Consider the following 23446-nt stretch of genomic DNA (forward strand, 5'->3'; position numbering starts at 1 on the left):
GAATCACCCATGTTTACATATTTTCTTGACACTAGAAACGCAAAAAATACTAAATAGCATCCCTAGCCTTTTACTTGAATTAATTTTCATGGATAAACTAGGGATGATTAATTATTTATAAAGACTGGAGAAGACGCAGAATGTCTTACAGTGTAGTATTCTAGAACATTTCCTGAATTGGAAAAGTATTGACAGTAATTACTCTTACTGATAATACCTGATAAGTAATTACTGATTTGAAGACACTTGACTCAGGTAAATTGTTGCTGATTCTCTAGCTTTTATTCAGACTCTGACACAACTTATAATAGCGTCTGCTCTACCTTGTTGAACAATTGCGAAGAAGGAACATTAACCGAGATCGGCCACCAAGAAGACGCTGAACACAGCACCCCTGGCGGCCTTACACATACTATAAATCAAAAATAGTGGGCTTGCGAACTAGTCGGCCCGACCTAGTTAATTGTCCGTCAGGTGGCGGGTCGTGATCCGCAACATCCTCCCCACCGGAATCGCGAGTCCTCCTCGGCGATTCCTTTTTCTTCTTGCGGGGGGGTTTCTTCTTAGGCGCGGATGCACCTCCTTCTTCTTGGCCAGCCTCGGCTCCTCTAGATCCGTCTACGGAAACATTGACGGGCGGATCCACGTCATGTTGAATTTCCAATGGATAAATGGTCTGGAGACCTCGTGTTGTTTCCTTTTCTGAACGAAGACGTAACTTTACAGCTCGTATCTTGCCGTCATAGCCGGGAATCAATTCCGTTATAATGGCCGTAGGCCATGAAACACGCTTGATATTTGACTCCTTTAGCAGGACGATTTCGCCAACGCGGGGGATTCTAGTACCCTTTCCCTTGCGACAATGGAATCTTTTTAAGTCGGACAAGTAAGATTCTTGCCATAGCCTCCACCAAGTTAGAGCGTGTTCGCTACGTTGCTTATCTAAGTCGATCAGCTCGTTGCGGCTCATTGTGGTCAGCTCGGAAGTCTCCGTCGTGGCGCCAGGCTGTCTTCCAGTCAAAAGTCTTTGTGGAGATAGCACTTCATACGCTTGTGCGTCTCCGGAAACATATGTGAGAGGTCGTGAGTTCACGATTACTTCAATTTCCACCAGGATGGTGTGAAGTTGATCGTAGCTCACCTTCATTTTCCCTAATACCTTGCGTAACGGCTCCTTTACCGAACGCACCATTCTCTCCCAAAACCCGCCCCACCAGGGTGCCAAGCTCGGAGAGAATTTCCACTCAATTCCCTTACTTGATAGCCAATTTGCTAAAGTAGGGTCTTCTGTTACAAGTTTAGCGGCGCATGTGAATGTTGATGCGTTATCGCTATAGATTGTCTTACAATCTTCTCTTCTGGACATCATTCTGCGTAGAGCGAGCATGAACGTTTTCGTGGTAAGGTCTGTCACGAGCTCAAGATGTACAGCTCTTGTGACGGCACAAGTGAATAAACACGCGTGCACCTTTTTTCACCAATTCGAGTTTTCTCGACATCGTTCCCTTCCTTGTCTTTCTCAATCAAAAGGACCTCTTCCAAAACGTACATCGGCCCGAAATAATCAATTCCAATGATTTCGAATGGCTGTGCCTTCTTGGTACGATCCAAAGGCATGGAAGCGGCTTCTTCGTCGAAAGGGCGCGATTGAGCTCGTTGGCATTTTCCACAATGCTTGATGACACTCTTGATGCGTTGTCGAGCACGAATAATCCAGAACCGATTACGGAGATAGGTTAATGTTGATTGAACACCGGTGTGTTTCCGTTTGACATGATGATGGTGGATCAGCAAGTCGACTATTCTCTCATTTGCAGGGAGAAGTATCGGCGGTTCAATAAGTAGGTCTCTTAAGGCTGGACCTACTCTACCTGTCACTCGTATCAGTTGTTGTTTTTCGTCCCAAATTGGTCGTAATGTGTCGAGATCGCGTAGCAGTTTCTTGTTGGATTTTCCTTCTTTAAGGGATCCATAAATTTCTGGGAACGCTTTCTGTTGAATAGTCCTTAGAATGAAGTTCTCGGCGGTGCTGATTTCGCAGACAGAGAGGCAATGAATTTCTGCTACTCCGACTGTTTCTATTGCCTTACCGGGCGGTAACTTCTTCATGAGTCTGTACATCCAGGCTATTGTTCTCAGTAATCGCAGATAACTGCTTACTATCAAAACCAGTGAATCCAACCAATCTGGCATGTTGAAAACTGCTAGAATTTGCATTCTCTGTTTGGATTTCGTTTCGACTTCCATTAATTGTAGGTCATCCGAAGTTGGGTTGTCTTGCTGAGGCCATTCAGACGATTCTTGTTTCAGCCAGGAGGGACCTCCCCACCAGGAAAAAGCCTCTGTCAACTTTTTGACGGAGCAACTTCGAGATGCGAAATCCGCTGGGTTGTCTCTTCCAGGACAGTGTTTCCAGTGTTCTGGTTTGAATCTCTTCTGAATTGTCTCTACTCTATTCCGTACGAATAGTTTCCATCGCCCTGGATCTCCTTTGATCCAACCTAACGCTGCCATAGAGTCAGTCCATAGTGTCACTTCCCACTTCACTTTGTCAATTGCGTTTACGATTCGTTCAGCTAAGACACTGCCGAGTTCGGCGCTAAGCAGTTCTAGCCTTGGTAGTGAAACTTCGTTTTTCGGGAGTGGTGCTGCCCTAGTTTTACAGCAAACAAGTCGGATGAATCCAGGATTTCTTGACTTGGCGTATGCTACAGCTCCGTACGCTTTTGTTGAAGCGTCGCAGAATACATGTAATTCTTGAATTACATCTGTCGGTGCTGTTGAGATCATGCGAGGTATTTGGATTCTGTCTATACCTTTCAAATCTTCCACTATAGCTCTGAATCGACTCTCCGTTTGTGAATTCACATTGTCATCCCATCCGATTTTTTCTTGCCACAATTCCTGGAAGAGTAGCTTGAACTGTAGTGTTATGGGTCCAATGAATCCAAGGGGGTCGAAAAGCTTGGTCGAGATTTTAGCAAACGATCTTTTTGTTAGCACTTTTACTTTTGCGGCTGCATCTACGATTACGTCAGACTTGAAATAGAAGCAATCTGTGCTGGTATTCCACCTCACTCCTAGTACCTTTTGTGGGTCTAAATTAAGACACGAGTACGAATCGGATGAGTCGTCTGTCAAATTGCTCTGTTGTAGATACTCTCGCAGCTGCGGGTCGTTAGTTACCCATTTTCTCAATTCCATCTTTGCCTCTGAAAAAAGTTTGAGTACCGTACCGATTACGGTCTTTGCTGCTAATGTAGGCGCATTTGACAAGTAGTCGTCTACATATAGATGCCGTAACATTTGGCGACTGCTTACTGCTAGTTCGCCTTTGTATGACTCGAGGTGTTTCTTTAGGACGGTCCTGAGCACTGCCGGGCTACATGTTAGCCCAAATGGTAGTCTATTCCATTTGTAGGTCTGCAGCGTTCCTGGGACGTTTTCGTCTTCTAAAAGGAACCTTAACGCTTCCGCGTCCTCGTTTAGCAATTTTACCATTAAAAATGCTTGTCGGATATCAGCTGTCCAGGCAATTGGATTTAGCCTAAACGTCAGGATAACATCAAGAATGTCAGGATTCAGATTGAGTCCTTCTTCGAGACAGTCGTTGGCGCTGAATCCTGTTTTCGGCTTCGCAGAACCATTGAAAACAGGTCTCACTTTGCTGGTGATTTTGTCTTTACGGACAACTGGGTGATGGGGTAGAATCGTGTAGATACCCTTAAAATTGGTGTCTGCTTTAGAGATGAATCTAAGTTCTTTCAGTTTTCTGAACTCAGCTTCGTATGAAGTCTTCATCTCGTTATCCTTCTCCATCCTTTTCATCAGCGCTCTTGCCTGACCTTCTGCCATGGCGTCATTCTTGCTGAGGTATTGTTTGTTCCCGTTCCATGGGAGCGGTGCGACATAATGTCCATCTTCGTCTTGTTTGATGGAGTCTGTATGAGATTTCCAGCGATCCGAAAGTGGCACATTTTCTAGTGGATCTAGACTTTCTAATTTCCACCACTTCGCAAAATCAATTTCATCGTTTCTGTTCGAATTCGGGCCTTGCATTGGGTATTGTGGTGTTCCTTCTTTTGCCTTTAGGAGGAAGCCGATCGCCGTAGTGGTGGAAATCGCAACTGTCTCATCCTGCCCAAGTAGTAACCAACCCAATTTGCTTTCGATGGCTCTAATTCCAGTCTTCGAAACGATCTGTTTTGAGCCTAGTACCTTCCAGACTTGATTGGCTCCAATCAAAATGTCTATTTGGCAAGGTCCTGCTGTCCCGCTCAAAATTCTATCATCAGCCAACTTGTAACCTTGGTTCCAGAGTTCACTGACGAATTCGGTCTTTGTCGATCCAGCAACCTTTCCTATTTCGGGTTGCTCAATCGCCTCTAAATCAATTGATTCGGCATCCGGAATTATCCCGCGTAGTCGTAACTTTCTTACACTTCGTTCCTTTTCTGGGTGTAGGTGACCCACTGCCTGAAGTTTCAATTTGATTTTTCCCACTTCCTGAAGTCCTAGAGTTTGAGCGAGTTCGCTTCGGATCAGTGTTGCATTTGATCCTTGATCAATGTACGCTATAGCTTTGTGCCAACCGTTTGGCCCTTCCACTATAACAGTTGCTGTTTGGACGTACACGCCACCGAATAGGCGTGCTTCTATTGAGAGTGGAGCGTCATCTGCTGCCTTTAACATTGGGGACGCTGCTACCGTAGCTGTCACTGTTTTCGCCCGAACTGTCTGATTACAGATGGCTGTATGGTGACCCTTGCCACATTTGGCGCAATTGCTTGTCTTCCAACAGGCTCTCACTTGGTGACTCTGTCCGAGGCACCTCCAACACCTTTTCTCCTTCCGAACTTGCTCTAGTTTCTTCTCTATTGCGACTTCGCATTTGTACGTGGGGTGTTTGTCTTTGCAGAACAAACATGGTCTTTTTATTGTTGTTGAGGTCTTCTCTTTTCGATCTTTCGGATGTATTGTTGCAGTTCCTGTCACTGCTAATTCCGCTGCCGTTGGTGTGGATGCAAATGTAACTCGATTTGCTTTTTCAGTAGCCTCCTGCTTCGGTTTTTTCTTCTCGTTCTTTTCAGTCGAGAACGCATATTCCCAATCCTCTGCTACACTGTCGATGAAGGTAAAGAGATCTTTTAACGTTTTACGGGATCTTCTTGTTTCCCCATGCCATCTTGAAACTAATTCAAGAGGTAGTTTTCTTGTAATTATCTCTGAAATTGCTTCATTTTGTGCAGAATTCTTTTCCAAGTCGCCAAGATTCAAGGCGTGACCCATTGCTCTGTCGTGCAACTTCCTCATTGCCTTGTAGTCTTCTACTCGTTCTACCCTAGGCAATTCCGTAATTGCGATGTAGTGGTCTGCTCTTGCTGATCTCGGCCTGTTGTATTTCCCATTTAAAATGTCGATTGCCTTGGTGTAATTTTCTTCTGTTAAGTCCAGGTATGAAATTGCACCAGCAGCGTCTTCGCTCATGTGCATCTTCAATCTGCTGAATTTTTCGATGGGTCGTAGTGATGGATTTTCGTGTATAAGTGTACGAAAACTCGCCCACCAATCTCTCCATTTGTTTGAATCCCCTTCAAATTTGGCTAATTCAATTCTTGGTAGCAGATGAGCAATGCTCATGATATTTTGCTGTTGTTGCAGTGCAACTGTATTGGTTGCTTGTACACCTGTTGCTTGCGCAACGTTTCCTGTTGTTGTCGGAGTTGTCTCCTCTTCATCCGAATTTTCCGAATGTTCAGAGGGTTCTCTTTCCGAAGGTGCAGTTGGCCTTCTTCTTTTCCAATCGATAACCATTGTATGATGACGGTCTACAAACTCTTCGTGTTTGTCGACATATCTTGCTTGCATCTCGGCGTCTAGTTGGGGTATGACATCTCTATAATGCTTAAGAAGCCTTAGCGCTCTGTCATCAGCTAGTTCGTAAGCTGTTTCTGCTGCTTCCAAAAAATTGTCTCTGCAAGCTTCATCATAACTTTTCAAATTCTTGTGTAATTCCCTTTCCAATGTCTCTATTGTTAAGAGCGTTAAAGTCTGCGCCTGTTGCTTTTTGTTTGCGGTCGCCATTGTTTGGAATTAGACTGATTTCAGTAATCTACGAATTTGAGAATCGATCTTGAGGAAAAGGAAATTAAAGTTGTTCAAGGCAGTATTTTAAATTCTGAGAAAGCAACAAGAAAATATGCTTGTTGAAAACCAGTCTATTGACGTATTCGTCGAGTTACAAAAAATTTGTTTGTTACCACTAGATGGCTAAGATCTTAGTTTAACATAACACGAAGGGAATTTAAAACAAAAAATGAAGCCTCTTCTTGAGCGAATTCGCTGAGGTTTTTCAAAATTCTCGTTCGTTGATGGACAAGATGAATTCCTCAGATGTGGTCGAACCGCTTTCTTCACTCTCTCCTTTCACTGTCTCCTCTACTTCACTTTCTTCTTGAATGATAGTCTCAGAATCGTTTGTTCTGATCGAAAAATTGGTTTCCACTTCAGTGATGTCTTCAGTTTCTTCTGCACCGACTTCTTGTTCAATAACCTCAGCCTTTCTTCTTCTTTCGTTTTCGAGAAGGCTGCGAACGACCACGTTCCTGGTTGCTAGAGATGTTGACTGCTCTGCAACGGTAGATTGACCACGCGACCTCGGATGGCTTCTAGGTCCTTGGTACCCGTAAAACCTTGCAATCGGAGTGCTTCCGTAGTCTGGTTCACGTGGTGTTGGGTGCTGGAGCACAGCTGGCAAGGGAATCTCAGGATGAATTTGTTCTCTTGGCGTTGGCTCACGAGTCGGTAATCCTCTCAGGAAGTTTAGGTATCTTCTATAGTCAGCATTCACTCTGATGTTGGTGATGGCAACAGCTTCGTCACGGGGAAGATACTTGATTGCAATGCTATAGAAACCTTCTTCGTAGGCACCTAGTTTTGCATCAATTGTTACACCGTGGGGCAATGGCCTGTATTCAGGTTCTACAGGTTCGGTGAGACTTGGGCCAAATTCACCAAATTTGATGCGAGCATGATATGCCCCAAGTCTTCTGATTCTGTTGAGATACTGTTTGCAGAAGGATTAACACACTAACTTAGAACTATCTTGTAACTTAGATTACATTGATACGCTGAGATACTTCATGACTAATTGGAGTTCTTCTCGGGTACATCCCTGGAGTGGCTGAATTCAGCTTTTAGACTAACTTCTTTCAAAAAGGGAGTGATAGTTAGGACGACAATACTTAAATAAGTGTAAATTATGAAGTATATTAAAACTAATGCTTACGCAAGGTGCTCAACACTCTTTCTTTGACACGACTGTAGCGTGGCTTGACCTATTAGCAGTGTTACTTAATCGAGTTGTACAGAATTCTGTTTAAAAACTAGTTAGTTTCGAAAGACCATTGACAGTAATTACTCTTACTGATAATACCTGATAAGTAATTACTGATTTGAAGACACTTGACTCAGGTAAATTGTTGCTGATTCTCTAGCTTTTATTCAGACTCTGACACAACTTATAATAGCGTCTGCTCTACCTTGTTGAACAATTGCGAAGAAGGAACATTAACCGAGATCGGCCACCAAGAAGACGCTGAACACAGCACCCCTGGCGGCCTTACACATACTATAAATCAAAAATAGTGGGCTTGCGAACTAGTCGGCCCGACCTAGTTAATTGTCCGTCAGGTGGCGGGTCGTGATCCGCAACAAGTATTACTACCTAGCCTTTTAATTGAATTAATTTTCATGGATAAACTAGGGTTGATTAATTATTTATAAAGACTGGAGAAGACGCAGAATGTCTTAAAGTGTAGTATTCTAGAACATTTCCTGAATTGGAAAAGTATTACTAGGGTAAATAAATCAAAAACCCCCTTTTTTCCTATCTCCCCCTGCAATCGAAACCCCCCTGGATTTTTTTAAATTTTGCAACGCAGCATCCGAAACTGATCTATTAAGAAAAAAACTTGTTTATTCTGGGTTCTTCACTCAACTTGTCAGCTGTCAATGTACATAACTTATTAACTAAAAACTTAAGAAGAAAACATAAAAAAACTAAATTAAAATAACTAGATAAGCGACAGGCCGACAGCTATTAACTTATTAAGTGATGATGATGATTAAGTGAGGAAATGATTAAGAAAGGAAATGGCAGTTTTTTTTAATAAACAAAAGCATTTGAAAAAGGCTAGCTTTAATTCTATTTTTTTTTGCTGATTTAATACCAACAACCGTGCTAAAGCCACGCTCAATATTACTTGATGACGCTGGAACGCCCATCACGTCTCTAGCAATGGCGTATAACATGGCGTATAAACAGGACTTATACACTGATACCTTTATTAATTGTCTTTGAATCTTTGATGTAATTGATAGATGTAGATTGCAAAGTTGGCACAATCACGAGGTCCTACAGTCACGTTAACTTAGTGGAATAGTGGTCTATTGAAAAGACCAAACCAAAAAGGAAAATGCCAAAATGGGAACATGTATAAAACCGAACAGAAAGTAAAAATATTAATTAAACATTTATACCTGCAGAAAATTCACTCAGAGTTACATTAAAATAAAAACACAGAATTCAGATACTCAACATGTGAAGGAATATGAGCTCAAATTAGGCCAGGAGTACGGGGAAACAACTGCCGAACGAAAAGCGTCAGCGAAGTCAGACCTCTGGTGGGCCATTGGATAAGTTACTCTTAATGATTTGGATTTGTATTTGAAATTGATTTGATTTTTATGACATTTTGCGTCAAATCCAAATCAAATCACTGCCTTTTCCCACATTGGGAAATCCAATCCAAATCCTCAAATTTTTCGGATTTGATTTGGATTTGAGTGATTTGATGGCCCCAAATCCAACACACTGAGTATTGGACTTCCAGTACACAAGAGCTAGAAACAATATTACCATCAGTTGAATTTGGAGATGTTTGGAACTATCTAGTCTACAGAAAACAGTTTTATACAGCTAACGATATGAATAATTATAAGAGCTGTAAGTCTTATGAGATAATTTTTGGAGATGGGCTGTTTTTTTAGTTCAAGGCCTTAAAACTTACAAATAATACTCATTTTCTATGATGTAAGGACAGTCACAATGTACTTCATTGAGCTTAGCAACATATCTTTCTTTAGCATCGTTTGGCAAAGTTGAAGAATAATCAGATAAATCAAATAATTCAATAACTGAATCATGTAAAAGATCTTCTGCATCCTCAGAAGACATTTACATTCCTAATTATACCAAGAAATTTAAGTTTTATAAGAAAATTACACATTTTTTAAAGTTACCATTTGCTGTTGACTGTTTGTTATTGTTTCAAATGTTGATAGCCCTTCACTGTAACGACGATTTCAAGTACTAGTTGTAGCGAATTCTTGAAAATTTGGCACTTGAAACGTTGGCAATATCCTGACGTACAACGTGCCACAATAATTTTGCTCCTGGTAGCAAAATTAATGGGAGAAATCAGTCCTCAAAGTTGTTAGCCTATGTTAAATCCACCTAAACAAGGCTAAGTAAGACTACAAATGGCAGCTTGCAGGGTTGCCGGACTACATGAATACTGCTTTTCGCAACGTGAAAATGGTCTATTATCTACAGTAATTGATCGAAAATTATAATTTTTATTTTTAACAATAAAGAAATGATTAAGCTTCATTTCCATATTATTAAAATCTACTATTTTTCCCCCTACTGTCCCTCTTGACCCGGTGTCCCGGCATACTCCAGTCTCCCCTACTAGAGCTAAAAAAGATCTGAGATGAGGGCGTATTGACCATGTAGCTGCATGTCTGTCCTCTACTGGAAATTGATTGCTTTAAATCAGCTGAATACATGGGTAGACACATACAGTTATGTCGAACAATTACGGACAATATATTTAACCCAAAAAAACGGCTTTTTTTTTTTTTTTTTTTTTTTGGTTTTTTTGTGGCGAAACTGGTTGTCATACATCTGGCAAATAAATTAGCAATTTTGAAGCTCGTATTTTTAGTAATTGTGGCCAAAAACTCTAATTCGAAAGGAGTTCTATGTTTTATAGACAAATGGCACCTCAAAAAATGTACTGCCAAATTGATTTTTTTTTGCAATCAACATTTTAGGTTTGATTGGAAATCAAAATTTTTTGTCAATGCTAAGACCAGTTTCGGATGCTGCGTTGCCATACCTTTTCCCAGACCAAATGTGGCAGACATCGATCAAATTGTTAGAAACGTTCCTTCCTAAAATAGATCGTCATACGCTTTACATTTACTTGATTGCAAGAAGAAATAAAGACACCCTACTTCAACTAAATGCACAAAAGACTATGAACGAAGCAGAAAATGGACAATCGATGTTTACTTTTACCAATTTTTCTAAGTAGATATTCTTCTCTATCTGCACAAGTCCATTGGCGTAGTCGGACAGTTTAAATAGATTTATTGTTTGAGGTATTAGATTGCTAACATTTGAATCACCCATGTTTACATATTTTCTTGACACTAGAAACGCAAAAAATACTAAACAGCATCCCTAGCCTTTTACTTGAATTAATTTTCATGGATAAATTAGGGATGATTAATTAATGAAAATGACTGGAGAAGACGCAGAATGTCTTAAAGTGTAGTATTCTAGAACATTTCCTGAATTGGAAAAGTATTACTATGGTAAATAAATCAAAAACCCCCTTTTTTCTTATCTCCCCCTGCAATCGAAACCCCCTGGATTTTTTTTTATTTTGCAACGCAGCATCCGAAACTGGTCTATTGGATTCGGCGTTACCAACAAAACAAGATGGCAATCACAGCAAGTCTGGCCACGCCCAAGAACAACAAATGTAACGCTACGTGATTCTGGCTACTTACTGTATCAGGAAAGAAGATTACTCATAAGACAACTAGGCCTCCTTTATTTGCGGAAATTGGGCTACATTTTACAAAATGTTTTCTTAGTTTCCGGTACAGCACCGTATTCCAGCCCAGTACCGCACCATATAAGAAATCCCCACAACGAACTCCCGTTCTTCCTTTCCTCGAGGAGGGCCTGTGGTATCCCCGATTACATGGCAACCGGGACCGATGCCTAGGAGTAGTACAAGAATATCAGTAATAATAAATTAAATACATTGCGTTCAAAATAAATCTATGAAATAATATTACATGTTAATGTCTCCCTAGGCCGTTTTAATTTACTTGTATTGATCTTTCAAGGTTTACACTTTCATTCAACTTCAATTTTTAATTTACCTTCGCCAAAAATAAACAAACAAATTCTATCTACAATGAAAGCAAGAATGAAATCAGCTAACAAAACTCCAGTAAGAAGGTTGCGATATTCAGGATCGAATTCTACAATTCCAAATTCGTGGTTTATTTCCGGCATAAACCCAAGCACTAATCCAAGGATAAAAGATCCTGTACCGATCAAGCTGTAGAGCAAGACTCGATTCTCTCTCAGACTTTCCATGAAGGGATGGCCGCGATAGTTTACTGCGATCGTCGAAACTTGGAGGGCCATACTTATTATGTATACGGTGCTATTCAAAAGATTTGGTTCAAATTCTTTGTCTAGATCAGGGAAAGGCGATTCTCTTGGTGGTAGCCGTTGGGACGACTGTTTAACTAAAAACACTAGACTGGAAAAATGGACCAAGAACTGAAGTAATACAGTCAAGATAGTGTAGGAATTGAAAATGTTAGGTAACGGCCGATTTCGGGACAAATGCTTCAATGGTTTTGATCGGGAAATGAACAAAAAGCACGCGGCTAACAGTAAACCTTGCAAAGTGGCCTGTCCATCACTGAATTTCACTCCTTCGAGATAGAGAACTGACTGACTATAAGCCAGTACAAGCGCATTCAATGCTAAAATTTTAAACATTTGTAAAGTGGTTACAAGTGTACACCGGCCCTGTTTGATGACATGGCAGATGCTTTGGATAGAGCTCATCTTGGACGTAAAAGGTGCTGCAATGGACGCATCTCCCAACTTAACTAACTGAGCCCGTTCTTGGTCTTCCATTTCTTTCATCATTTGCTGCAGCTGCGCTTGTGCTCTGTTCAAACGTTCCAGGCGAGGGTCCAAACTAACATCATGAGAACCAGGAACGGGTCGACCTTTGTCCCCGTGACGCGAAACAAGCCTTCTGTTTTTTTCCTGGCCTGCGGTATTCATTTCTGTTTCTTTCGCTTTGTCATCGAACTTTTTCGATTTGGACGTAGATTCTGGTAGATGGGATAAAATAGCGACACCTAGCAAAAGGACACAAGTATTTGGAAATCTATAAAAATTAAAATTAACTTTAAAAATGTTTAACATACCGACGTGAGCATGTTTCAATGCTCCTACATCATTAGTTCCGTCTCCACACATTAATGTGGCGTAGCCGAGCCCGTTCAATGAAGTAATAATCAATTCTTTCTGTTTCGGGTTCACACGGGCATAAACGCGGATGTGGGGTAAAATACGCTGGTAAAATTCAGGAAGCACATTGTACAAGTGAGTAAGGCCCAGACCAGTTATGCAAAGCACGTAGTCGGATGTGAAACGTTTCAGGTCGGATGGCATCAGTGGAAACTCCACATCTTGGTCAACACTTTGCCATATCCAATCGTTGTTAACACAACTTAGAATCAAGGTAGATGCTTTCTTTGCAAATTTTAGCACCTTTGCAACATGACACGCAGTTAAAGGATTATCCCCGGTGATCATTACGACACGATGCGATGATGAAACAATTTCTCGGATGACCGCTAGAGAATCTTTCTTTAACGGACACGAAAGAATCAAGAAACCGGCAAACTTAAGCTCTGACTCAACAGTGTCACGCTTCAGTGATCGAACTGCTTGATGACTTAACGTGCCCAGGTTGCGGTAACCCAGCGCCAAGACTCTAGCTCCTTTGCGCGACATCGCTAAGTAGACCTCGTCATAACTAGGAGGCACCGAGACGAACATAGATCTTAAGGTCTCAGGAGCTCCTTTTACGGAGGCTATGTAGTTTACGTCCATAGAGCCGGATAAGGTGTAACCAGCTACAACAGCCATTCGCTTCAGAGCGCTGCTAAAGTGATATCTTTGAGCTATTTTTAGGGCTGGGCTCCGAACCTGGAGAAATTAGACCAAAATAATGGCAAACCAAACGAATTGTTTTCGACTTGACAGGAACCTACCGATTTAATGTTGGGTATCAGCGCGTCACCTTTCGTTAATGTCCAATCAATTGCTGTCAACGTAGCTTTTTCTAGAGGATCGCCAACTAAACCTTCGTCCAAATGAATGAGCGAATGGCATGTGGCCAACGTTTGTAGCGTTTCCAGAGGTACTTCATTTATGCTTTGTACAACTGCTGGATCGCTATTGTCGAGACCTGCGATGCCTTCAACAACTAGGTTATCATTGGTTAATGTTCCTGTTTTGTCAAAGCAGCACATTTCGATCCGGCCTGCAAATGGGATTCTGAAAGGCTCCGTGCAATATACTCCTAGTTTGGTCAGTTGAACTAATGAGGTATTGACGGCCAGAGACAGCTCTATCGGAAGTTCCGGGGGAACTACCGACGTCAATATCAACGTACACTCCAAGAACAGCTTGTAGCGATTGCGATCGGGATCTTCAGTTCCCTTCAACCATAAGTAGCCAGATGCCAGGATGGCAAAAAACAAAAGAAATACTATGAATCCAAAGGTTTCCAGATTGTTGGCTGTTACACGTTTTACGCCAAACAAAATGGTACGTAGCAACTTTCCCTGCACACACAAAATAAAAGTAAAATAAATAATAATAAATTAAAGAAATAAAAATTAATTGATAAAACCAAAGAAAAAAAAAATCTTGAGTGGAAGTTTAAGAAAACTGATCTCTGTATAATTAAATATACAGAGAAAGTTTTTATAAAGAGAATTTACTCATGTATAACCACCTGAGAAGTGTTGAAGCTGTTACGAAGAACATAGGCAATGCAGCCTCCGTCGGGAGATTTAAGTTGTCCAGTTGTTTTGGTTGGTCTGAAAAATACCAATAAACATGAGATTTTTATTCCTCTGTCCCTCTACAATTTATTGCTGATTTCTTGTTCTACTGACGAAGTGTGTTGAACTATACGAGTTCCTCCAAACAATATGTGGAGCCTGCTTTCATCTTCCAGATCCAAGCAACGATTGAGCTCATCAGAAGGTAGATTCTCTAGTGGCTCCTTCATTTGGGGAACTGATTCACCAGTTAGCAACGATTCATCAACAATACATGGTCCACGAAGAAGTAGCATATCGCATGGGACTAACAATGAATCATCTGAGGAACGACTAACTGAAACTAAATCACCAGGAACTAGTTGATCACTTGAGATCATTTGCCACTTCTTGCATCGATAAACCTAAAGTTAAAAATATATAGTTTATCGCACCCATGAAAGAAAAAAAAGTTATCCTACCTGAACGGAATATGGCTTGTTGCCCATTTTCCTAATTTCGGACATATTGCGCAACTGTTGCTGAACAAGAGTGCATTCGAAAGCAACCAACATAAGTAATGTAAAGATGGAATAATACCTGACATAACACATTATTGGTAATTATAGTACAAAAAACGTACAAAAAATTGTTTTCTTACCAGTATGCATCCAAACACCAAAGACAAACACAGAATACTTGGAAAACAAAAAATGGTGCTGTTGCTCTCTCCAAAAACAGTTCCATGAATTCTGGTACAACCATTTCCAAGCTATTGAAATTAAAATTATAGATATACATGGACACAATCCATTACACGAGAACTTGGGTAATTGAAAGTATATCATTACTCATTTCTGCCAAAGTTATTTTCAGCTTCTTTTATCTCATTGTCATTTTGATAACCTTTCCAATCCAAGTAATTTTGATAACTATAAGTAATGGGAAAAACTGTTCCTTTGAAACATTTATCTCCAAAATCCCTGAAGTGAAATCCAATTAAAATTAAAACTTTTGCCAAAGTGTGTTTTTAACTAATTAGGCCAATGCCAGTATTACCAGTTATATCTAGTTTTTTGAAAAACAAACCAAATTTTAGTTTCTCCTTGGACACTCTAAATGGTTGAGAAAAATTAGTAGTTCTTTGAACCAAATGTATAAAAAAATTACCTTTGCTTTATGTATCGCTACAAGTTGAGATGCACCATTGTTAGGGGTTGGAACAACTTTTACATAAATTGCTTCTAAAGGATCGGAAGTATTCGAACAGGTAAGAAGCGTTCTTATGTGAACGGACCAGTAACACGATAGTGAAACTAAAATTTGGATTAGTCCAATGCCGGCCAACGTAATCCATCCTGCTTCTGGATACTCTTCAACCCCATAAACGAAAACCCACAAATAAAACCAAAGTCCATACAAAAATATGAAGGGTAGTGAATATCCGTGAATAATTGTGGGTCGTGGAATGTGTAACGAAACTTTTTGAACAAGATCGTCCACACTTTTTGACACGTCAACATCCATCTTTTTTGTCGTCTGTACTCGAGTATGCGATAGTGGACTTCACGATCTGCTTCTGCTGTCTGCAACTGCAGCGGCATGCATTCTTGTTAACCGGTTATTTAGTCAATCAAATTTGACAGTTTTGTTTAGTATCGATAACTACAGAAATTCGCAGCTAACTGGTTAACGTCCTAGTTTTCTACGTTAACATTTATCGTAGTTAATATCACGTTAACCTGTTAACCTAGCTGTTTATTTTTATAATTAACCGGCAAATTTGCAGCGACACAGACCTAGTGACTTAGACTGCCTAGATAGACTCTTACAAATATGTAACGCAATTTTCGTGTTTTTAACATCCCCCCCCCAATCCAGTTGACAAATTGTCACAAAACCTGGCCCTTGAATAAATAAATACGTAACGTTAGACCAGCCACCCTTAAAAAAAAAAAAATTAATAAACAACAAGGTAGAATGGGATTCAACTGAATCGAATTTTCGCCAGGTTTGCTTCATGTTGTTATTAAAACACGTTAAAACACAAACACTTCCGCTTCACTGTGACCATGTGAAATTTCTCGACGCTTCTTGTGTTCAGATTTGCCATCATCCGCTCAATTTTCTTCCGCTCATTTCTACAACTGCAATTTGTTCCTTTTTTACGGCAAACAGACGATATAACAAGCTGCACTACAGAAAAATCATTCGTTTGGGACGATCTTAGCTATATCTTCTCAAAATAATTCTGAAAGTTGTAAATATGAATTTCATTAAAACTGGGGAAACGGAACATCGGATGAACATTGGTATTAAAATAAAGAATATTATACCCTCAATATATATATATTTCCTAAAAGGTATTTATTTGTAAGTTTATATGTGTAGGTTTTAAAAATAATTGCGTAAGAATTAATGTTTTTTGTTTTGGGAAAAATCCTTTGTTATTGCTTGTTTATTAACTAAAAAGAATCGTCTACTTAAAATATTGGATATCAGAGAGATGTCGTAACTAGGTCTGGATGGTTTTTGTCGTTGATTGATATGACCTCCATTTGGAATTTCGACCCAGCAATTGTCGCTAAAGACTCAGATTTCTTGTATGGATTTGTTGACTTTTACGGGCTTTTAATTCGCGACAACGACGAAGAAGTTAACAATTTTAATAAAAATTTTTGGAACTCGGATTATGCTCGTTTTTGTTCACTTGCATGTTGTGTCAATATTTCAATACGTTAGAATATAGGGTCTACGTTTTCTATTTTCAGGGATCCTATTACGAAGTTGTATAAAGAGAAAGCTCTGCGAACTCATAAATTTTCTGGGTGCGTACTTGAATCTGTTAAATGATATACGTTTGTTCATGTGCTACAGAAAAAGTTTCCTTTAATCTATACTCTACCTCTTCTGCTGCTAATTAATCGGTAAAGCCGTTATCTCTGATTTGTCCGTGATGCATCATCATATGATTCTACGTGTATTCAGAGGTGTATGTTAATAAGTTTGTATACTGTGCCCCGTAAAATGTAAACCTTGTCAAAGATGGAGGGCCATTCCAGTTTTAATTCGCGTTTTTTTCCAATTAACTATTAATTAATTAATTAAATTTGATTTATTTTCTAAAATCTTGTCTTATGCGTAGTTTTCATCGAAAATCGCGAAACCGTGAAAAAAAAATTACAGAAACTTGAGGTGGCAGAAGGATTTTTTTTTGCAGTGACGAAGTTTTCTCTCCCATCGCCTAATCACCAAAAGAAAAAATTGTTCAGATCGCGTCGTTTCCCCTAATCTTCAAGTAAAAAAAAATAATAATAAAACACGACGTGTTGATTTATTTAAACGTTTTACAAACAGGGTGTTGCAGGAAATAATTTCAGCCTTCACGCATTACGGTGTAAATAAGCGAAACTTTATTTTCGCAGAGCCAACAGTTTTTTATGATCCACTAGCATATACAGTATTGATTATTTACCCTGCAAGCTCTACCCCCTTGTCCTACATTTAGACTACCTGCCACACGTGCAATTCAGGGCTGCCATCTTGACAAATTTAATTCTTTTTAAAATGATTGAACTTAAAACCATATCTTTTCTAGAAGACAGACATTTCATCTATTTGCTGCCACTCCACCAGCTGGAACAGCGGGTGGTTGGTCGTTTCTATTCACACATTCATGATACTGTCAGGAACAAGTGTTTTCAAATCAACGTTCGCTGCTATGTATAGGGTCTAGGCCTACTCTCCCTGTATCCGGTCCTTTTTGTAAAAGCAGTACCATCGACAGGGGCTACTAACCATTAATAACACTAAAATTTAGTAATACAGTACCTTACGTTAAACCACAGTTAAATAACGCGTTTGCCTTGTGTTGCCGATAGGCGCTGTCAAGGTTTTTTTTTTTATCCGTTTCGAATTAAGCAGCAGACACACCCTTGTATGCGCTTGTGTGTAGTTGCGTGTATGTAACCTTGCATCTCGCTCATTATTTTAGATTGTCCAAAAAGTCACGTTTCGTTCGATTGTCGCGTTGTCTCGTAACAACCCAAGAACCCACTTTACAGTCTTCTTTATTTCTTGTTTTCTGGAGAGATGGTGGAATAAATAGAACGCCGAGCAATTGCAGGTTATTGAAGTCGTTCATGCTGTTTTCCGACAATCTACTGTTCATCCTTTCTTTTAATATGTATGGATTAGTCTATTGATCAAAGCAAAAATCATGAAAATGATCAAGGAAGCTGATTACTGATTCGCCATTGACCTGATTCGTCTACTGATGACATTATACTTTTGTGGCATAAGTGGCACCGAATTGAAAAAAACGTATTTTTATGTAACAAGAACTCAGATGTTTCTGCTACCTCATGTACAGATGTGCAGTACGCTTGGTTTGTAGACTACCATTTGTTCATGTTAGAAACTTCGAAACATTGAACCCCTCTACTCCTCTTATGTTCCCCAACAGATAGTGCCTAATTAGCATGTTTGAATGTCTGCAGAAGAAAGAAAAAAGAATAGATTGCGCCCATGACGAGTACAATTTATTTAGTCTAGTAATTCTACCTGACGGTATTTAATTTATTCGCGCGTACCTTCTTAGTTGTATTTCACATTGTTTTCCTCTTCTAGAGAGCTGGGCTGCATAGAAACTAAAGAATTCAATCTAACGTCTTACTAAGGTAGTACTAGCCCGTCTCCGTTTGCAGAACCGTATACTTGTAAAAACCTCGTATCAAATGATTCAGGTGAATAATAAAATTCTCGACAAGGGCAACTTTTAGTAAAGCGAATGTTCACAATCTTCTTTAAAATATAACGAGGCGCCATCACAATCATTCAATAATAGTTTTAACAACTTCCGCGTTTACTTTTTTGAGGCACATATTAAAATTGGAACTCTAGCCCAATGTACACGTTATTCAAAATATTTGTCGTGAAATCTTGTCTTAAGATTTGCAGTTTTGGCTCCAGATTCTAAACAAAAAAAATCATAAACAATTTTTCTAATGGGGGATGGTCAAATAACTTAACGACTATCATTTTGAAACTCGCGGATAAGGAACATCGAAATTATTACCTCACACAATAAACCACCGTGTTACTCTGGTCTGTGTAATTATACTGCGGTAATAATGCACAGAAGGTGCGGTCGGTTTGGATCACTCGATGGTTTGATCCTATATGCGGGAACTGTGGAAAAAGGTTGAAATGAAATATAGAAGATTTTCCTATGGGTAAGAATCGTTAATTGAATAAGAATGAGTTAGATTTGTTCAAAAGTGACTTTAATGGGCTTTGCAGATTCTGACTCGTGAATTTTGTGCTGTGAACAACATGCAGCCTATTAGCACTCCAACGAAACTTGAAAACGTGCGCCATTTTCTCGACTTTTTTTCTTAAGGGGATTCTCTCTTGAATGTTTCATCTAACTTGTCTTTATATTCATACATTGTGCAATAACTTTTCTGACGAACGAACAACAATAACACAGATGTAGGCTACTTCAAACAAAAGTAAAACATAGTTCAACCTTTTGTCTCACACCGTCTTCATCACTAAAGTCGTAGAGTAGCCGCAACTACATATGCGTATATATAGACACATGTATATTGCTTTACAAAATTATGTGGAACAAAAGTTGCAAGGCAGCTTGTGCCGTGCCAGCGATGCATGTCACTGGTGTCCCACGTTGTAATTCGATTTTCCGCGGTGATGTAGCTATTATGCAACCGTTTATAATATACGCAAACAATTTTGTAATATTTCTGATTCAGCTATGTTATTATAGGTCGTTCCCATCTTGATTGTGGCTGTATACTATTAACGGATCATTATGAATGCGTTGAGGACAAATTCTAAATTACCCATTGTACAAGTTAGTACATTAAATATAGCCTACTTCGCTGAACGAATGTATCCTTGATGTAATTTTGTCACACATATTGCTTTTCTTGTTTTACTTACAGCTGTCTGTTTTTTTCGATGCTTATTAGACACATCAAAGATATTCTAGGAAACATGACAAACAGCTCAACAGGCTTTTGTCTTTTATTGCTAACCAACGTGGGAGAGAAGAATATATACTGAGTCCTCAGCCAAAAATGACCGAGATATTAGCATCATTTCATGATTCTTAAAAAAAATTCTAATTGGTCTTCGGATTCTCGATCCATGTTTCTTATTCATGGATTCGTTGTACTTCTTGCAGGAATCTTTACTGATGCTTGGGATTATTTGTAGGCTACTGATGTAGATATTTGGATTTAAATAGAACAGCTCCATTCTATTTGACTATAAGAAAAGGCGAATGAAATGCACATATTTTCAAGTGATTTTGCGAAACTTTCTAGCAAATCCGATTTGATCCGAAATCCCGTTTGGAAAGTTCCAAAACATGCGATTTGATTATTTATTTGACAACCCTTGCCTTCCCCTTAGGCTTAGGGATATCGGATATGGGTGTAGAGGAGAGGGGATAAGAAAGGTTGGGTGGCCACAAACGACACTGGTGAGCAAAAGTCGGAATTGGATATAACCACAATTAGGAATTTGTTTTCTGGTATAGGCTATTTCTACAACCTAGTTATGGTGTTAATTAAACCTACTTGCCGTATGTGAACACGGATTTTTAAAAAATTCATTTTTGGGAAAAAAAAACCGGAATTCTAGGATCAGCCGAATTTTTCTTGCTAAAATTGCTGGTTTCTTGCGGAAATAGAAGGATTCCTGATATTCCCTAATTCGTACAAAAGAGTTTTGTGCTCGTGGTCATGATTCTTGGAACACCTCTTCGCCAATGCGTGGACAACATTTAGTAGCCCATAGTTCAGGGACTGCCAGCGAGGATGTTTTGACTGAGTGTCATTATATTGTGTTAGAAGCTATTATAAGCAACTTTTAGCATAATGATGCGCGGATAAAGACGTTCTTTTGCTGCGTTGTAACTTGTAACATTTGTTCATTTAAGCAATTGCTGTAGTGGAATATGTGACGTTAGTAAATTTCAAAACAAACCAATGATATACGTATGAGTACCAGCGCATCACGCATTAGCCTTAAAGTTTACAATATTAAAGTAAATTTAAATACAACTATCCTGTATCTGATTTGAATACATGTTAGACGAAGGCTTCGCTATTTACCAGGTGTCGTTAAGAATATTTTGGAAAGTGTCAACTTGTTCGTGAATTCTTAAAACATTTCGGGCATCAAATTTGGGACAGCGGGCCATATTTTCCTGTGGACACGTAATGCATGCAGCATACGTTATACGAGGTGGTATATATGATATCGGTGGCATGCTACTATTAATGAAAGTTAACAGAGAGGGTCACCAGTCTAAAGCTTTCCTTCTTCTGGAAAAAAAAAAAAGAAAAGAAAAGAAAATGCAATACAGCCCACAAGATGTGAATAGGAAATGAGTCCAAAAAGTGGGCCACGCGAAATCCCTCCGAAAGCCCAGGCAAAAGTTGGAAGATCCGAGGATCAGCAACAAAGCGGGATTTGGAATATAGCGAGGGAGAAGGTGATGATGGAACCCGCCCCGTCCCATCCACATCAAAGTGCCGAAGTCTGCTGCTTCGGGAAATGGAGATATGAGAAATAGACGTAAATATAGCAGCACAGCCCAACACTACAGTACTATATATATATGGAATTGTCAAACGTATACGGAATAGGGTTTGGAGTCACCAAGTCAGCCGATCGTCTCCAGGCACGGAGAATTGCAAGGAAAAGAATAAACATTGTCGGATTTCTCCAAAGATTCCGCGCCGTTTGCAACGGTATTCGCCAACTTTTATTTTGGGCGACATTTTGAGCAAGTTATTTCAGAATGTCGTCTGTGAATTTGACTTGATTAAATGACCGGAGACTACTATGACCGTATGTAGCCTACTACTACTTAAAAATCAATGATTAAATTGGCCAGTAGAATAGTGAAACGAAAAAGGCAGCAGCCCATTTTGTTCACTAAAAGTGCTATTCGTCTGCGTGATTTCAAAATTCGAAGAAAACCAGTCATTCGAACGGAGCGCAGAATGAGCGGAACACTTGTCTTAGAATTCCATTATTCATTCTTTATAACGGCATAAATTAAACGAAACGAAGAGTCAGATTCAATGGGGCGTACCTATATTGCGCTGGATCCATTAGCTATAAAGAACAAAATAAACAAAACAGATGTAACGATGGCAAACACTGCAGCATTGCGAAACGAGGCTGCAAAATGAGTTTCATTGCATTAAAGCGAAATTATGTTGAACCTGTGAAAGGTGTAAACAAAAAGAAGTAGACGAGAACAAATAGCTCGTGTATATCGTCAACAGAAAATAACGAAATCCAGCGCAGGGTGACGACGACCCAGCCTCACATCTATACGATGGTGCAAAATGTCCCGGTTTTCAATGCAGTGATGTTTTTACGACAGAGAATGCCATTAAGAGCTGTATACGTTAAATCGCTCATAGTAGCTTTTAGTGCTAATCAAAAATAGTATAGCTGCACAGGCAAGATATCACGCACGACCAAGAACCTTTAGTAACATGAAATTATAGCAAATGCAACAGGCATAGCATTTTTGCCACACAGTGCCCAAAATTGCTGTACACTGTCCAATTTTTGAAGCCCATTAGGCTAAAATATTTAACTAACCTTAGATGTAGAATCTATTATTCCTTAAGATGTTATTAGGGTACGTAGAGAGAGTCGAAAAAGAAAAAAAAATAAAAAAAAAATTAAAAAAACTCAAAATAAACACAAATGGGAAGAGCTACTATTAGCATCAGATCGAGATATGCAACGAATCAATCAACCATACATTTTTGTTTTTACCATTTGATTTTTTCGACGGCCAGTACGATAGAACAATTCGATTTTCTATCAGCAGTAGTATCGTATATCTCTGGTAACTCAAGGCATGTTTTCGATGAGTAGCGAAAAAGATACTTTGGTGCACTCTCAAAGAATTAAAAAGAAACCGGTGCACACGGCGCCATGGGCTCTATTTGAAAAATGGATTTCATATCATTGGATGTTGTCGCAGGACATATAAGCTGTTCATCACTTGATCCATCCAATGGAGACGCCTCAGTGGCAATTCAATACTAAATCCCTCTGCTACTCATCTGGAGGCTGATGGATGTCGATGGTATACGAAGACCAGCACCTCTCGGCACACAGGCGAATAAGAACGCCACCGAGTTGATCCGTCGCACAGTCATGGAAATCGGAAACCAAAAGCTCGAACAAGAGCCTCTCCCTCTCAAGTTGCAGATAGAAAGCCTTTGCCAGGGAGAGGCTGTATGATGTACCATGCCTACGGACAAAAACGCAGTTGGTGCTGGCACTTTCCGTTGTCTTCATGACTTTTTCATGCAACATATTCCCTTTCATTTTATTTTATTTTATTTTATTTTTGTTTTTGCTAGTATGTATTTTGGTTTTTTGTTTTGTTTTTTGTAGGGAAATTTATTCCGCCTACCGGCCTACGTTATATACA

The 23446-nt window shown here is 39.6% G+C and overlaps 3 protein-coding genes and 1 long non-coding RNA gene across 6 annotated transcripts; all 4 read right to left on the bottom strand.

Moving 5' to 3' along the window:
• Nucleotides 1-1410: 1410 nt before the first annotated feature.
• On the bottom strand, nt 1411-6084 carry LOC123474466. Its single transcript, XM_045176682.1, has one exon. It carries the CDS (start codon nt 6082-6084, stop codon nt 1411-1413), a length of 4674 nt encoding a protein of 1557 aa, XP_045032617.1.
• A 118-nt stretch (nt 6085-6202) lies between these two features.
• On the bottom strand, nt 6203-7633 carry LOC123474766. Of its 3 annotated transcripts, none has more exons than XM_045177349.1 (4): nt 7436-7633; nt 7289-7374; nt 7122-7208; nt 6203-7066 (listed from the first exon to the last, which is right to left on the bottom strand). In XM_045177349.1, the coding sequence occupies exons 3-4, from the start codon at nt 7170-7172 to the stop codon at nt 6353-6355; spliced, it is 765 nt and encodes a 254-aa protein (XP_045033284.1). In that variant the 5' UTR covers nt 7173-7208; nt 7289-7374; nt 7436-7633; the 3' UTR covers nt 6203-6352. The 3 variants fall into 3 exon arrangements, with proteins under 3 accessions (XP_045033284.1, XP_045033283.1, XP_045033285.1); XM_045177348.1 differs by having other exon boundaries at nt 7122-7205; nt 7436-7631; XM_045177350.1 differs by lacking the exons at nt 7289-7374; nt 7436-7633 and having other exon boundaries at nt 7122-7279.
• A 696-nt stretch (nt 7634-8329) lies between these two features.
• On the bottom strand, nt 8330-9364 carry LOC123474767. The gene is made up of 2 exons (XR_006649795.1): nt 9304-9364; nt 8330-9246 (listed from the first exon to the last, which is right to left on the bottom strand). It is a non-coding gene; the product is annotated as an uncharacterized LOC123474767 (long non-coding RNA).
• Nucleotides 9365-10909: 1545 nt separating this feature from the next.
• On the bottom strand, nt 10910-15543 carry LOC116927597 (endoplasmic reticulum transmembrane helix translocase). The gene is given in 12 exon segments (XM_032934624.2): nt 10910-11053; nt 11055-11080; nt 11245-12249; nt 12319-13105; nt 13171-13746; nt 13920-14004; nt 14083-14372; nt 14430-14547; nt 14609-14719; nt 14799-14930; nt 15007-15062; nt 15118-15543. Coding segments are annotated over 12 exon segments (3672 nt in total). The 5' UTR covers nt 15475-15543; the 3' UTR covers nt 10910-10924.
• Between the last annotated feature and the right edge of the window lie 7903 nt (nt 15544-23446).

The sequence above is a fragment of the Daphnia magna genome, linkage group LG7, assembly GCF_020631705.1.
Source record: "Daphnia magna isolate NIES linkage group LG7, ASM2063170v1.1, whole genome shotgun sequence".
NCBI classification, from domain to species: Eukaryota; Metazoa; Arthropoda; class Branchiopoda; order Diplostraca; family Daphniidae; genus Daphnia; species Daphnia magna.